The sequence below is a fragment of the Mustelus asterias genome, chromosome 6 (genome assembly GCF_964213995.1).
Source record: "Mustelus asterias chromosome 6, sMusAst1.hap1.1, whole genome shotgun sequence".
NCBI lineage: Eukaryota > Metazoa > Chordata > Chondrichthyes > Carcharhiniformes > Triakidae > Mustelus > Mustelus asterias.
This window is the reverse complement of record NC_135806.1, coordinates 94,267,333-94,284,774: the sequence shown is the minus strand read 5'-3', so window position 1 is coordinate 94,284,774 and position 17,442 is coordinate 94,267,333. Positions and strand designations below refer to the sequence as shown.

Below are 17,442 nucleotides of genomic sequence, written 5' to 3'. Positions count from 1 at the left end.
GTAATGTGGAGAACGTGAAAGCCAATTTGCGCACAACAAACTCCCATAAATAGGGATGTGTTGTTGACCAGTCATGTTGGTTGAGGGATAAAAGCTTCCCTGAACTTCTTCCAAACGTCCTGGGTCTTTCATGTTCTTCTGAGGGGGCAGTTGGGGCTTTTTTTTCAGTGAGAATTACAGAATAGTATAACACAGGAAGGGGCTGTAGAGTCTTTGGCGGCTCTTTCAAAGAGAATTTCATTTAGTTTCACATCTTTTCTCTTTCTCCGAATTCATTTTTCTCCAACAGTGCAGCACTACCTCAGTACTGCATTTACTGGCCGTAACTTCCTCAGTGATAATCAGCAGCGGAGTGACTCTCTGTACCGACTTACCTGCACTTAAATTTCATAACACCTGCCCCCTTTTTACAGCACTAGCTGCCGTAAAGCATGAGAGTTTGCAGGTCTCATTGAAAGGGGGGAGATCGGTTTCTAAGGTAAGTCAATCAAAATCCTGGACAGGCAGTGGGGAGTCAAGAGGTGAATTACTTGCCACATGATTCCTTGCCTCTGAACTGCTCTTGTAGTCACAGTATTTAAATGGCTAGTCCAGTTCAGCTTCTGGTCAGTGGTAACTCTTAGGATGTTGATAGTGTGGGGGGGGGGGGGGATTCAGTGATTATCAAGGGGCAATAGTTAGATTCCCTTCCTGTGTGCTGGGTGTGACTCCAACCAGCAGCGAGTTTTCCCCCTACTTCCCGTTGACTTCAGTTTTGCTAGGGCTCATTGGTGCCACACTTGGTCAATGCTGCCATGACATCAAGGGTAGCCACTCTCACCTCTCAAGTTCAGCTCAATTTTTCATGTTTGAAGTAAGACTGTCAGACTGATAGCCAAGTTCCGCACACACGAGGACGGCCTCAACCGGGATATTGGGATCATGTCACACTATTTGTAACCTCCACAGCCTGCCTGGACCTGCAGAGTTTCACTGGCTGTCTTGTCTGGAGACAATACACATCTTTTTAGCCTGTCTTGATGCCCTCTCCACTCACGTTGTTTGTATCTTAAAGACTTGATTCATTGTAAGTATTCACATTCCAACCATTATTCATGTAAATTGAGTCTGTGTCTTTATATGCCCTGTTTGTGAACAGAATTCCCACTCACCTGAAGAAGGGGCTTGGAGCTCCGAAAGCTTGTGTGGCTTTTGCTACCAAATAAACATGTTGGACTTTACATTAAAAAGTTTAACACCACCAGGTTAATGTACAGGACAAACCTGGGCAACTTTCCACATTGCTGGGTAGATGTCAATGTTGTAACTGTACTGGAAGAGCTTGGCTAGGGGAGTGGCAAGTTCTGGAGCACAAGTCTTCAGTACATTTGCTGGAATATTGTCAGGGTTCATAGCCTTTGCAGTATCCCGTGCCTTCAGCCATTTCTTATCACATGGAGTGAATCGAATTGTTTGAAGACTGACATCTGTGATGCTGGGGACCTCCGGTGGAAACTAAGATGAGTCATCCACTTGGCTCTTCTGGCTGAAGATTGCTGTGAATACTTCAACCTTGTCTTTTGCACTGACGTGCTGGGCTCCTCCATCATTGAGATTGGGGATATTTGTGGAGCCTCCTCCTCCAGTAAGTTATTTAATTGTCCACTACCATCATGACTGGATGTGGCCAGACTAGAGTTCTGTAAATTACAGCATGAAAAGATTCGCCATTCAGGAGGATCTCAATTTTGAATAGGCGAGTAGCTCTATAGTGCAATCATGTTGCAGGCAGTTGTTTCATGTGCAGAACTTTAAAAAAAACAGAATGTCGCATATCCTTAAAGAAAACTGTTGAAAAAGACATGGTCTAAACTTTTCATTGCGCACTCAGACAGGTGCCAAATTTTAAAACTTATACTGCGTGAAAAGGGTGATCGGTCAACAACCCACTCCTCCCCTCCCCCAGGATAATCCGAGACCCTCGTCATAGGACCCCCTGAATACCCCCATAAGATGCATCCACAGGACCCTCAATTCCCTTCCCCAATCCCCAGTGACCATACCCGACCCCCCTCCCCCACCTCCCATGATCATGACCACCCAATCCTCACTCCACCACTGGCCAATCCCCCACAACCCTTCCTCTGCCAAGCAAGCTTACCCACTTTGACAAGCAAGGGAGAAGATAAAGTTGCTGGACATTTAAACTTAAGGTAGCTGGTGCATACAAAATGGGCATGGCTTCCTTACCTCAAGACTCAGCTGCCCTCAATTCAATGCCCCAATAACCTGCTGCACTACAGTGTTCTTTTCTGGCCCGAGTCAGGTCAGGTGAGGAAGGAGCAGCTGGATTTCAAAGCAGGAGTTGGATGTGCAGTGGCCATCCAACTCCAATTGCCACTCCATGGAGGTTACTGGCCATTTTTTCATTTTACCCATTCAGATGCTAACATGCACATTCCTTACAATTGCTGTTTTTATTTCCAAATTCCATTATGTGCAATTTTCATTCCATGACTCGTTTGATTATTTGATCTAAAGTCTAGAGCTTATAGAAATAAGAAAGTCATTGCCTTTTATTGGGTTGGATTTTACAGGGCTCCACAGTCCCCACCGTCCCCTGGCTAAAAGGTCGAGGGAGCCCATCCACAATCTCGATAGCCACTGCATCAATTTAATGTTAATTGCCTTGAGGTCCCACCTTGGGGAACTCCCAGCCAATCAGATGGCCAACAGCAATGTAGTCCCAACACCACCTGCCAGAAGCTATGGCCACTGCTAGGACATGGAGACGCCGGCGTTGGACTGGGGTAAACACAACTGCAACTGCATCAGTGCTCAACGCCAACAACTGCCAGTTTCCAGATGCAATTTTACAACTCATCCACTTCATCCTGGACCACAATGTCCTCACCTTCAACAACCAGTTCTTCATCCAGACATACGGAACAGCCATGGGGACCAAATTCGCACCTCAATATGCCAACATGTTCATGCACAGGTTCGAACAAGACTTCTTCACCGCACAGGCCGTTCAATCGATGCTATACACTAGATACATCGATGACATTTTCTTCCTTTGGACTCATGGTGAACAATCACTGAAGCAACTATATGACGACATCAACAAGTTCCATCCCACTATCAGACTCACCATGGACTACTCTGCGGAATCGGTTGCATTCTTGGACACACGCATCTCCATTAAGGACGGTCACCTCAGCACCTCACTGTACCGTAAGCCCACGGATAACCTCAAGATGCTCCACTTCTCCAGCTTCCACCCTAAACACGTTAAAGAAGCCATTCCCTACGGACAAGCCCTCCATATACACAGGATCTGCTCAGAGGAGGAGGATCGCAACAGACACATCCAGACGCTGAAAGATGCCCTCATAAGAACAGGATATGGCGCTCGACTCATCGATTGACAGTTCCGATGCGCCACAGCGAAAAACTGCACCAACCGCCTCAGAAGACAAACACGGGACATGGTGGACAGAGTACCCTTCATCGTCCAGTACTTCCCCAGAGTGGAGAAGCTACGACATCTCCTCCGGAACCTTCAACATGTCATTGATGAAGATGAACATCTCGCCAAGGCCATCCCCACACCCCCACTTCTTGCCTTCAAACAACCGCACAACCTCAAACCGACCATTGTCCGCAGCAAACTACCCAGCCTTCAGGAGAACAGTGACCATGACACCACACAACCCTGCCACAGCAACCTCTGCAAGACGTGCCGGATCATCGACACAGATGCCATCATCTCACGTGAGAACACCATCCACCAGGTACACGGTACATACTCTTGCAACTCAGCCAACGTTGTCTACCTGATACACTGCAGGAAAGGATGTCCCGAGGCATGGTACATTGGGGAAGCTATGCAGACACTATGATAACAGATGAATGAACAGCGCTCGATAATCGCCAGGCAAGACTGTTCTCTTCCTGTTGGGGAGCACTTCAGGAGTCACGGGCATTCGGCCTCTGGTCTTCAGGTAAGTGTTCTCCAAGGAACAGAGACTTCCCCGGGAATTATAGACCGGTGAGTCTCACTTCTGTTGTCGGCAAGATGTTGGAAAAAATTATAAGGGATAGGATTTATAGTTATTTGGAGAGTAATGAATTGATAGGTGATAGTCAGCATGGTTTTGTGGCAGGTAGGTCGTGCCTTACTAACCTTATTGAGTTTTTTGAGAAAGTGACCAAGGAGGTGGATGGGGGCAAGGCAGTGGACGTGGTATATATGGATTTTAGTAAGGCGTTTGATAAGGTTCACCATGGTAGGCTTCTGCAGAAAATGCAGATGTATGGGATTGGGGGTGATCTAGGAAATTGGATCAGGAATTGGCTAGCGGATAGGAAACAGAGGGTGGTGGTTGATAGTAAATATTCATCATGGAGTGCGGTTACAAGTGGTGTACCTCAGGGATCTGTTTTGGGGCCACTGCTGTTTGTAATATTTATTAATGATCTGGATGAGGGTATAGTTGGGTGGATTAGCAAATTTGCTGATGACACCAAAGTCGGTGGTGTGGTAGACAGTGAGGAAGGGTGTCGTAGTTTGCAGGAAGACTTAGACAGGTTGCAAAGTTGGGCCGAGAGGTGGCGGATGGAGTTTAATGCGGAGAAGTGTGAGGTAATTCACTTTGGTAGGAATAACAGATGTGTTGAGTATAGGGCTAACGGGAGGACTTTGAATAGTGTGGAGGAGCAGAGGGATCTAGGTGTATGTGTGCATAGATCCCTGAAAGTTGGGAATCAAGTAGATAAGGTTGTTAAGAAGGCATATGGTGTCTTGGCGTTTATTGGTAGGGGGATTGAATTTAGGAGTCGTAGCGTTATGTTGCAACTGTACACAACTCTGGTGCGGCCGCACTTGGAGTACTGTGTGCAGTTCTGGTCCCCACATTACAGGAAGGATGTGGAGGCTTTGGAGAGGGTGCAGAGGAGGTTTACCAGGATGTTGCCTGGTATGGAGGGGAGATCCTATGAGGAGAGGCTGAGGGATTTGGGATTGTTTTCGCTGGAAAGGCGGCGGCTAAGAGGGGATCTTATTGAAACATATAAGATGATTAGAGGTTTAGATAGGGTGGATAGTGATAGCCTTTTTCCTCTGATGGAGAAATCCAGCACGAGGGGGCATGGCTTTAAATTGAGGGGGGGTAGTTATAGAACCGATGTCAGGGGTAGGTTCTTTACCCAGAGGGTGGTGAGGGATTGGAATGCCCTGCCAGCATCAGTAGTAAATGCGCCTAGTTTGGGGGCGTTTAAGAGATCCGTAGATAGGTTCATGGACGAAAAGAAATTGGTTTAGGTTGGAGGGTCACAGTTTTTTTTTTTTTAAACTGGTCGGTGCAACATCGTGGGCCGAAGGGCCTGTTCTGCGCTGTAATGTTCTATGTTCTATGTTCTATGTTCTAAGGTGGCCTTCACGACACACGACAGCGCAGAGACTGATAGCCAAGTTCCACACACAAGGACGGCCACAACCGGGATCTTGGGTTCATGTCACACCATCTGTAACCCCCACAACTTGCCTGGGCTTGCAAAATCTCACTAACTGTCCTGTCTGGAGACAATACACATCTCTTTAACCTGTACTTAATGCTCTCTCCACTCACATTGTCTGTACCTTTAAGACATGATTAGCTGTAAAGACTCGCATTCCAATCATTATTCTGTAAATTGAGTGTGTGTCTTTATGTGCCCTGTTTGTGAACAGAACTCCCACTCACCTGACAAAGGAGCAGCTACCAAATAAACCCATTGGACTTTAACCTTGTGTTGTAAGACCTCTTACACTGCTAGGACTACAGGCTGAACATCCCAAATGAACAAAGAACAATACAGCACAGGAACAGGCCCTTCGGCCCTCCAAGCCCACGCTGCTCCCTGGTCCAAAATTAGACCATTCTTTTGTATCCCTCCATTCCCACTCTGTTCATGTGGCTATTTAGATAAGTCTTAAACGTTCCCAGTGTGTCCACCTCCACCACCTTGCCCGGCAGCACATTCCAGGCCCCCACCACCCTCTGTGTAAAATACGTCCTTCTGATATCCGTGTTAAACCTCTCTCCCCCCCCCACCCCACCTTGAATCTATGACCCCTCGTGAACGTCACCACCGACCTGGGAAAAAGCTTCCCACCGTTCACCCTATCTATGCCTTTCATAATTTTATACACCTCTATTAGGTCACCCCTCATCCTCCGTCTTTCCAGTGACAACAACCCCAGTTTACCCAATCTCTCCTCATAACTAAGCCCTTCCATACCAGGCAACATCCTGGTAAACCTCCTCTGCACTCTCTAAAGCCTCCACATCCTTCTGGTAGTGTGGCAACCAGAACTGGGCGCAGTATTCCAAATGCGGCCGAACCAACGTTCTATACAACTGAAACATCAGACCCCAACTTTTATACTCTATGCCCCGTCCTATAAAGGCAAGCATGCCATATGCCTTATTCACTATCTTCTCCACCTGTGACGTCACCTTCAAGGATCTGTGGACTTGCACACCCAGGTCCCTCTGCGTATCTACACCCTTCATGGTTCTGCCATTTATCGTATAGCCTTCGCATTTATCAGGATTGAACTCCATCTGCCATTTCTTTGCCCAAATTTCCAGCCTATCTATATCCTTCTGTAGCCTCTGAAAATGTTCCTCACTATCTGCAAGTCCAGCCATTTTCGTGTCGTCCGCAAACTTACTGATCACCCCAGTTACACCTTCTTCCAGATCGTTTATATAAATGACAAACAGCAGAGGTCCCAATACAGAGCCCTGCGGAACACCACTAGTCACAGGCATTCAGCCGGAAAAAGACCCTTCCACTACCACCCTCTGTCTTCTGTGACCAAGCCAGTTCTCCACCCATCTAGCCACCTCCCCCTTTATCCCATGAGATCCAACCTTTTGCACCAACCTACCATGAGGGACTTTGTCAAACGCTTTACTAAAGTCCATATAGACGACATCCACGGCTCTTCCCTCGTCAACCATTCTAGTCACTTCTTCAATAAAAACTCCACCAGGTTAGTGAGGCATGACCTCCCTCTCACAAAACCATGCTGACTATTGTTAATGAGTTTATTCCTTTCTAAATGCGCATACATCCTATCTCTAAGAATCCTCTCCAACAACTTCCCCACCACGGACGTCAAGCTCACCGGCCTATAATTTCCCGGGTTATCCTTCCTAGCCTTCTTAAATAACGGGACCACATTAGCTATCCTCCAATCCTCCGGGACCTCACCTGTGTCCAGTGACGAGACAAAGATTTGCGTCAGAGGCCCAGCGATTTCATCTCTCGTCTCCCTGAGCAGCCTGGGATAGATTCCATCAGACCCTGGGGATTTGTCAGTCTTTATATTCCCTAAAAAACCTAACACTTCCTCCCTTGTAATGGAGATTTTCTGTAACGGGTCAACACTCCCCTCCGAGACACTCCCAGTCAACACATCCCTCTCCTTTGTGAATACCGACGCAAAGTATTCATTTTGTCCCCGAGAGGTCCAATTTTTTTCCCTGACAACCCTTTTGTTCCTAACGTATGAATAAAATGCCTTGGGATTCTCCTTAATCCTGTCTGCCAAGGACATTTCGTGACCCCTTTTAGCCCTTCTCATTCTTCGTTTGAGTTCTTTCCTACTTTCTTTGTATTCCTCCAGAGCGCCCTCCGTTTGAGTTTGGGGTCTGGAGTCTGGGCAAGGCGGGTAAGGGACCAGATTTAAGAGGCCAGGGGAAGTGTTAAAGGGCATCTGATCTTAAACAGGGGTGCCTTTAATGAGCCCATGACATCTACAAAGGATATCCTCCTGCCAGACACCAGCCTGCAGGCCCCACCCCCATCATGAGTGAAATAATGGTGGTGGCAGGATGAGGCTCTGGAATGCCTCAATAGGCCCAAAGGTGGACCACATAACACCTCTTCTACCCCCTATAAAATTTCAGATAATTCTGGCCTCAGTGGGTCTGTGGCAGGCAGGTCTCCAACTGCATTTTACGCGCCCTTCAAACCTGCTGGCTGGGCAGGGTAAGATCCACACAACAGAGCATCAATTTTAAAATTCTCATTAAAATCCTCAATCTCTCTATAGCCTCAATCTTTCTCATCTTCAGTTCCAAGGTCTTGCATTCCCTCCCTAAATCTTTCTACCTCACCAAGAAACTTTGATTCAAACTCCTGCCATTTGCCTTAATATCCCCTTTAGGTCTTGATGTCAAATTTCATTTGATAAGTTCCTTCAATGCCTTACTGTGTTGACGGTGCTATATAAATGCTAGGATTGCCATTGGGATGAGTAGAAACAAACCAATTACACTTTTTTTCCACTGCTGGCCTGTATGAACTTCAACAGGGTAATTCAAGAAACAAAAAATCCAACCATAAATACACAGACCCAGCTGGTTGGTATCACAGCACCAGGAAAAAGTCACTCTTCCACAAAGGGAAAAACAGTGGAAGACTGAAGTGAGGAGAAAAACACATTCTTCCCATTCTAATCTCCAAATATGGATTAACGTGTTCTTTAGCATTGTGGCCAGCAGGATGACGAGTCAGCTAGTGTGGAGTGAAAGACAGCGAGACCCAAAAGCTAATGTTAAGAGGCATTAATTAGATAAACAGCAAGTGCTTGTTTGATGGGTTACAAGGTTCTTGGAGCACCTGGAGGAAACCCACGCAGACACAGAAAACGTGCAAACTCCACAGTGACCCAAGGCCAGAATTGAATCCGGATCCCTGGTGTTGTGAGGCAGCAGTGTTAAGCACTGTGCCACCGTGTGTTGATTTGTTGTAACTGCTGCAAGCGGAAGTTGCTGAACATCAAGGTGATCCACAGCAACCACGTCTGTAGTTAAATATCTGCAGCTTGAGGAACTTTGGCTTAGAGTTCAACTGGAGTTTAAGCTTTGGACACTGATGTACCAGATAAGTTAACTGGCCCTTTTGTTGCAGGAGACAGTCGGACTCCTTAGGTACATCAGATTTGGTCTGTGGTCAGGAACAGGAGGGTGTGACTGTGAGAGAGGCAGGTATGGGAGTCTGTGGATAGCATTGGGGGAGTCAAAGCCCTTGCAATAGGTTTTGAGGTTCTTACAGCCCACACAGAGCAGGGACTGAAAGGAAGATGAACAAATTGACCATGGTACTGTGGTACAGGGGGACACTCAAGTGAGGGGAAGTTGGTTAGATAATATTCTATAGTTAGATAATATTCTCTGCAGCAAAGCACAAATACTGAAAGCTGTATTGCCTGCCCAGTGCTAGGAACTGGAGAGGAACTTGGAGTGGGAGGGAACGTATTCAGCTGTTATGGTCCCCATAGGTAGAGCTAAGGAGGAGGTTCTGCAAAGGGAGTTAAGCAGTTGAGGTTAAATTTAAAAAGTATTATAAATGGTAATCTCTTGATTACTACCTGAAACACGAGCAAATTGGCAGTGGGTAAGATCAGAGTTGAATGCGTGGAGTGGGCAAAATGTGTTTTCATTCATGTGACACTGGCATTTGTAACAGGGAAAGAGGGAGGGAGCTTTACCACTGGAATAACCGTCATTTGAACTGCACTATGACAAGTGTCTTGGCAAATTGTATAACTGGATTAGGGTTTTAAACAGTTTTTTTGGGGGAGGGGGGCTATGGAGGAGGGTTAAAATGAGAGAAAATTGATCAATTTCCCACCCAAGGAAAAGGCAACCGTGCAGGATAACAATGTAGATAATGATAATCAGAGTGTGACAGGAATAGACAGAGCATATGAACACAAGATGTGCGGGTTGGGTAGATTGGCCATGCTAAATTGACCCTAGTGTCAGGGGGATTAGCAGAGTAAACACGTGGGGTTACAGGAATGGGACCTGGGTGGGTTTGTGGTCAGTGCAGACTCGATGAGCTGAATGGCTTCTTTCTGCACTGTGGGATTCTATGATAAGAATAGGCTCAGAGTAGGAAAACATGATAAAGACAAAATTAAAAGCTCTTTATCTGAGTGCACACAGCATTCATAAGATTGCACAAATAGAAATCAATGAGTATGAATTTAAACTAATTGCAGAGATGTGGTTGCAAAGTGACCAAGGCTGGGGACTGAATATTGAAGAGGATTTGACATTTTGGAAGGATTGGAAAAGGAAGTGGGGTACCTTTGTTAATAAAGGGTGTTAATGTATCATGTTTCACGAAGGTGGTCACATTAAAATACTAGTTATTGTACAAAATTTACAAGCCTGAGTAAAACACAAAACTTCTCTCATATGCAAAGTCAATATTTTAATGTAATTTAAATAAACAGCTTACATTACATGTGGAATGGAGGCATTGTGGCTCAAATATTTTGTATTTTCATTAGCGAAAACACTCCTGCGGCATTTCCAGTTTCAATGGTCCAAACTAGATGGTAAAGATTTACTGTGTAACTCAGAAATCAAGACATTCACAACAGCTAAGAGGCTACTGAGAATATAACATATTCCAGTCATGTTTTAATTCCTTCCATTCTTTTGTCTTCTGTAGTGAATACTATTCCGTATCTTTCCAAAACAATTCAAACTGTTGGTTTCAACTGCATCAAGGACATGTGAGGAAGAGAAACTATTAAACTAGCAACCTAAAGACTTCAAAGTATTGAGGCAAAACCTTATCCATTTGGCAAACCTTAATACCAAGATTATAGGAAAGATAGATATTAAAAAGGGCAACAATACAAGAATGGAGAGAAAAGTAACATTTTCCCAACATATTGTTTTACAAGGAATTGAGTTTCACTTTACTAGTATTCCGATAAAAACATCTGAAGCTGCTAGCAAATGAATTATCAGCTTAGAATTTAATACTGTGATATATTTATGCTAAGACTAGTGTTTGTTACTCTTTCTGGAATAACTATCAATATTTTGGAATAGGAGAGAAACTTGTTAAATGCAAAGTTTTTTCCTGATTAATTTGCAATATGCAACAAATGTTGAAAACAGTTGCATTTAGATTAAACGGATTATAAATTGTTATTCATTTCTCAGAATTGGGCATTTTTTGGACAATAATTTCCATTTGCCAATAAAATGGCAAATTCTGATTGCATTTTTCATATATAAAAATGTAGCGATCACAATCAATTTTTATATATAAATTATAAAGCTGGAAATCTAATTACGCATCTTCAATGAATGCAACACCTTGGCTGTAAACCAGATACTTGCAACAGTATTTGTTTGTTTCAACAAAGCCATGAGTACATCCATTTTTACAATACAACTGACACCTTTCCAATAATTACACAAATCAGATAGTATAAAAAACATAAATCTTTATGCCACTGGACTGCTTGTTTTTAAAAGCACTGATCACTAAGCTTACAAAACTGAATAATTAAGGAAGATTTTTTACTATGTTCTTTTTCAGAGTACTGCAGGTACTGCACAACATGTTAATGTAGGCAGCTTTGGTGTAAACTGCTTGCAAGTTAAATTGAATTTTTAAAATGCTACAACCACTCTGAAATTGAATCCTAAAATTCTAATTGCTGATAGGCATTTTAGTGTAGTTACTAAGGAATAAGTGTTCCGAGTACTTTCTGGCTTCAGGTTGGAAAATGACTTTGGTTCAAAATTTAGGTCCTGTAAATACAAAGTCAAAATTTTAAGACCATGCTAAAGACAAAAAGTGACTTTCCCTAAGCCACCATATACTAGTATGCATATTTAGTGTGCCAGGTCATGCTCCTTAGCCTAAAAAAACTATTTTAATTACACTAAGGAACACATATACAGTTTTGGCTTTATGACCATTCTTTAGTATTGATGGAACCAGTGAAATAAATCAGTTTCATTTATGAAAAGGATCTAGGTTACAGGACAAACCTCCAACAATACACATCCCTTAAGCAAACTACCACAGATCTGGCATATACAATCCCTAATGCGAGGCCACAATGGTTCCACTAGATTACTAAAAAATAAAGCAACAACAAAAGTAGCACTTATTATTGTAAAGTGATAGGCACTTACAAAAATTCAATTTTTCCATTTGTGATTTGGCACTTATTCCTAGTGACTACATTATAACTACTAGCGAATGCAAGTCAAAGTTGTTATTTGAGCAAGGAGACAAAACACAAAATCTATTTCTATCCCCAGAGTTTGTACCCGAGTACCATTACAAAAATTAAAGGAGTCTTTAATGAATAATGCACATCAAAATTAATCTCCAGGTACATGCTAACTGTGCAGTGGAATAGTTTTGAAATGGATATATATCCAGTGACTGCAAAATTGGTAATCTCAAAAGTCTTACTGTAGATATCAAATATAATCAAGCAGTTTTATATTTTCACATTGTCAATTCTAGATCAGATGGCTTTATGGCATTCGAGAAAGCTTGAAATGTTACGGTGAATTTTTTGTTGTATTCAGGGATGTTCATATCTAATACAAATGAGTAACATCACTGAATTTTAAGACTGGATGAGGTATACAAGCAAAATGCCATAAATGGAATCTAATTAATGTAAATTACATTGATGTCAGATGTTATCCAATATTATTGATGCACAGAATTTACCAGTGTGGACAGATCCCTAGTTAGGAAGTTTTATTTTAAATTAACCTAAACTCTTTAAAAAGAGAGAAACACTAATTTAAACCATTCACAAATCAATGCAAATGTCATTAATGTAATAACTTTGGGCATTTGATGGAAACAATCTTGGCTTAATTAAAAAAAACCTTAAAGTTGGGAATAACTGGTAAAGCACCAATATAAAATAACTGAAGTGAGAATCAAGATTCTAGTCCTTGGTCGATCCTATTCCAGTGATTAGTACCGTAAATATGCCATGAAAATCTAAACATTTGGACTCACCCTTAATACTTAAACTACAATGATTAAAATTAGTCTGAGATAGGAAGAGCAAGTTTCATGGTTTACAGCATGGTTATGAACCAGCATTTGGAGTGAAGCTGGAGACACAGGAATTTATTGAAGATTCAACCAAACAATTTGGCAAACTTTCCAACACTCATTTGTAAACATTATGCTTCCCTTTTCACTTGGCAGCATTTTGAAAAGACAAAAAAAATTACACAGATTATTAGTCTTAATATTTATCCCAAACCTTGCATCTTCCAACCAAATAACTTAATGTTCCCACATGATAAATTATCTACCATATCAATAGGCATTATACCAACTGAAATTCAATGCACTGGTTTAAGTACAGAGACATTATAAATTCAAATGATTTCTTTGTGCTGTTTGATGGTCACAGTATAATTAATTACATCTGTTTTCAGTTATATTCCTGGCACGCAGGAGAACAAATTTTAAATAAACTAGTACATGCAGGTGACTGCTTCTTTGTATATAATTTGTTTTCAAAAATACTTTAAAGTAGTATACAAATAAGTCTCCTACATGAAGGTTAGTTTCTTAATTTCCCCAAAACTATAAGATCTCTTTCAAATTTTGCACAGTAGCAACGCTTCCATGTTAATAAAGCTGATAATCACTTGAAATGGAAAGGCTTTCATTTCCATGGAGGAAGTAGTACATTTATAGGAAAATACCTACAATAACACTCATCAGTTGTTTTGTCCTGAGCATTTGGCTACAGAAAGCAGCTTACTCTCTTCCCCCTCAAGATGTATACTACATTTACACACATTTACACAGACACTCTCACTCACACATGCACATATTGGGTAGGTCACTGTTAGCTTCCCAATTGTACAGGACAGAAGGAAGCTGTGTGTAATTAATAGTCACTATACTAAGTGTACATAAGGAAACACCTTAAGGCAAGGGGCACAGGAGCTGACTTTGTTTGCATTTTTAGCATATGGTTTGAAATTGCAGCGCTGTGTAAAGAATTATAGGCAGTTTGTAGTGCTTGTCATACTTTTCCACATTTTTTAACATTTCTATGAATACTTTTTTGAAAACTATTTGTGCAAATTGCCTTAGGAACATTCAACCACTTAAGGCAAAGTGTTTAAATTAGCAGAATTTAGCAAGTACCACACACCTTTGTTTATTCAACTGTCAGTTTGTTGTTAGTGCTATCAATTGTTAATGTAGAAATCAAATCAGAAGAGCCCAAGTACTGAGTCTAATATGATCAGCTTGGATAAACAAAAGCATATTGGTATAATAGTAAAAAGGAAGATGGAGGTTCTAAAGCAAAGAGCATCAATTTAAAAGAAATGTAGGGTGGGGGCAGCACAGGTGTTCAGGGAAGTAACAGAACTCAAATTATCAAATCATCAAACTTCTGAAAACTTTCAGAAATTCCTCGACACCATTCCTAGAATAAATGTTTCAAAATATATTAGCTTTTAATGTTATTACACATCTCCTTCTGATCCTAGAAGAATATTTCAAACTGTCCAGTGAGTTCTAATGCCATGATTGTAGCTGTTGCTTGTCATAATCTGCTATTAGTCTCTTAATGTGAGCCAGTTTGTTATGCAGGTATTCACATCTATGTTTCTCTTCATGATAATTGGGACTATTCTGTAGACACAAAGGAAAAGAAAGTGAATTTTGCATATAGTACTTGAATGCTTAACCCTCCTTAAATTCATAATCCATGGCATGGAAAAACACAATATATAATTGCATTTGGTCATGCGGTAACTATTAGAATTTATTACAATATTGGAGGCTCGATATGTTTTAATACAATTTTAAAAAATAAGGAATGGTACAACTCAACTCCTTTTATGATGGGAGTAGTCTTACCAACAATAAAAGCTTAAAAACTAGATTACTTTTTCACTTCTTAGTGCAGTGGTGGGTAACCTGTGATCCAGAAACCACACACGGCCCATTAGGGTTCTGAGTACAATGCAAGACATTCTGTTGACTGTTGCCCATGTGCAGGGTTGCCACATTCAGCTGGTTTTGGCCCGTGTAGGTTTTTTCCTACTAGTATAACTGAAGTGATGTACTCGTAAAGCAAGGTGAAGTGAGGTGCACGCTGATTGCACACAATATTGACCATGGGAGCTGTGCACTCCCTCTATGTCCAATTAAAGTACATTTGTTTTGCTTTTACCATTCGAAGTGGATAGTTCTATTAATTTATTTAACATTTTCTATAACTTATGAAAGATTTGGGGTGTATTAAAGGTATTCAGTCTTATTCATGGGATCATGATTTGTGAACATGCCCAATCTCAATCTTGTGACCCACTGAGATGGAGGACCACCACTCATGCGACTCACTCAGCCTAGGTTGCCTAAGTCAATACATTCTCAAACATTTATACAATTCACATCAAGTTATGTAGATATTCCAGGGGATTTATGCACACAAATTCAATGCACATCACACTACTGCATTTTCTACATTCTTCCCAAATCTGTTTAATCAATACATTTGTTTTTTTGTGACGGATTGTTACTTTCTATTCATTTCACTGTGAACACATGAAATATGTTGATTCTTTTTTTCTTAAATAATTGTTACTGTTAATAATCAGAGGCATGTCCCGAAGTACAAAGCCATTGTAGAGGAATAGAGATAATGGGCTGGATTTTCATTCTCAAAGCAGCTAGCAAAAGTCAGGAAAATTTTAGGCTCGAGCACATGCCTTGGGAGCAAAATGCCTGCAAGGATGAAACTTTCACTGTGGGGAAGGGCCATGAGCAGGTGCGGGCTGCTGTTGGTCCAGCCAATCCAGGAAAAAGTTCAGAGACAGCCATGGGGCTGCTGGGTGTGGAGGCAGGCTGTTTATTGGCCTGCCTCAGTATTGTGGGATTTCATCTCAGTTATGACAAAACCAAAGGCCCACTAGCCTTCACCCTCACTTGCCCTCAACCTCCACCATATTCTCCTTACTCCACACTCATTCCCTGTGGCTCCTCATGCCCCATGCCAAGGTTTAGTACTTCCATGCCCATTCACCCACTATACATTGTATAGAAGCAATGAACACAAAAGTGACATCAGGATGTGAAAAAAAAAGCTTTACAAAAATTGATTGCTATCCTCCCAATGTCTTAAAATCTTTAACTACAGACCAATAAAACATCAAACATTCAAACTTTTTATAGTATCAATAGCAGAAACTGCAAGCACTTGAAACCTCAAACTTGCGTAAATAGACATTGTGAAAGAGTGACAGATTTCAAGTGCTTGCAATTTCAGCTATTGATACTTTAAACAATCTGATCAACAATTATATGGGCTGAATGGGGCTCTATTTGGGGGAGGCTCACCTCGGCATGGGGAACATGAGTGGCTATAGAGCTTGTTTGAGAAGCATAGCTTGCCATGGGGACATGAGGAACCATGGGGGTTATGGGAAGAAGGGATTATGCGTGGGGGGGGGGGGGGAGGAGGACCTTTGATTATAGATCATGCCACCAGAGTTGCCATAAATCATGATTCTTTGAAAAGCTGGCCCTACTCCATGAAAATTGCCTAAACTGCAGAGGAGCTAGCCAATTTGGGAGTGCAGCCTCTCAATACAAAGCAGCTCACACCCTTAAAAAGGCACTCCTGAAAATCAGAACCCACAGAAATATGGTCAGGAATCCCAGAAATCGGGACCGGCTCACCATTTAAAAAAAAAAGGCTCCTAAGTCATCCCAACTTGGTGAAAATCAAGCTGAATGATATGAAGAAACAAAATACAATTTAGGATTTTTGGTACTTCAAGCCTTACTGTGTTATCTTGCAGTTGAGCTCACAGCAATGAAAATTTGCACAAAACTACAATTAAAATCACCAGGAGGCATCTGGCATATTTACATTTGGGAAACACTCTTTGCTTTCAAAGTACCATTTATATTGCAGGATATAGTTTTCTATAGCATAGCATCGCTATTTAAGAAACTACAAATCCAAATATTTGTATATGTGCAGCAATCTGCCATTTGAAATTTCTTCCCACGCACACTTTTCTCTCCCCCTCATGTAAACAGTTCTGATGTGAATGTACAGGAAAGCAGAAGAAAAGTACTTCAAGGAGTGGGTGTGATGGGCATCTTGATAAGTTAGAACTTCCAATGCATTGCACAGGAGTGTCATCTTATATTCAGTGTCCAAACTCTGGAGTGGGGCTTTAACCCACAACTTTGATTTAGCGGCGAGACTGTTACCAAGGAGGAAAGTGACTCAAGTACAAACTGGTTCATATGAAACATTTGAGAAAAGTTGAACAAGATGTGGCATTACTTTTTAAATTCCAATCTAATATAAAATGGAAGGGACAATGAAGGGACTGGGCCATTCTGAAACTCATCACTAACCTTTGTAATTTTCCAGTACTCTTGCAAAACTTCCTCATCGATAATCTGCAAACAAGTGGAGATCTATTATGAGCCAAAATGTCAGGATTACATTACACATTTTTTTGTTTCAAGTTTTAATGCCTCAGATAGGAAGTTCAAGCAACGGACAGTTTTTTTTGTTAAAAGCACAGTGCCTTGTAAATCAATGCACATAAGTTA

At 41.9% G+C, this 17,442-nt stretch overlaps 1 protein-coding gene across 1 annotated transcript in view; it reads right to left on the bottom strand.

Moving 5' to 3' along the window:
- Nucleotides 1–10,247: 10,247 nt before the first annotated feature.
- Nucleotides 10,248–17,442, bottom strand: part of ell2 (elongation factor for RNA polymerase II 2) — a 128,352-nt gene continuing 121,157 nt past the window's right edge. Inside the window, exons 11-12 of the mRNA XM_078214765.1 lie at nucleotides 17,242–17,286; nucleotides 10,248–14,496 (exon numbers count right to left, since the gene is read on the bottom strand). Of these exons, the coding sequence (XP_078070891.1) occupies nucleotides 14,380–14,496; nucleotides 17,242–17,286 (162 nt within the window). The 3' untranslated portion in view covers nucleotides 10,248–14,379. The remainder of the gene's footprint in view (nucleotides 14,497–17,241; nucleotides 17,287–17,442) is intronic.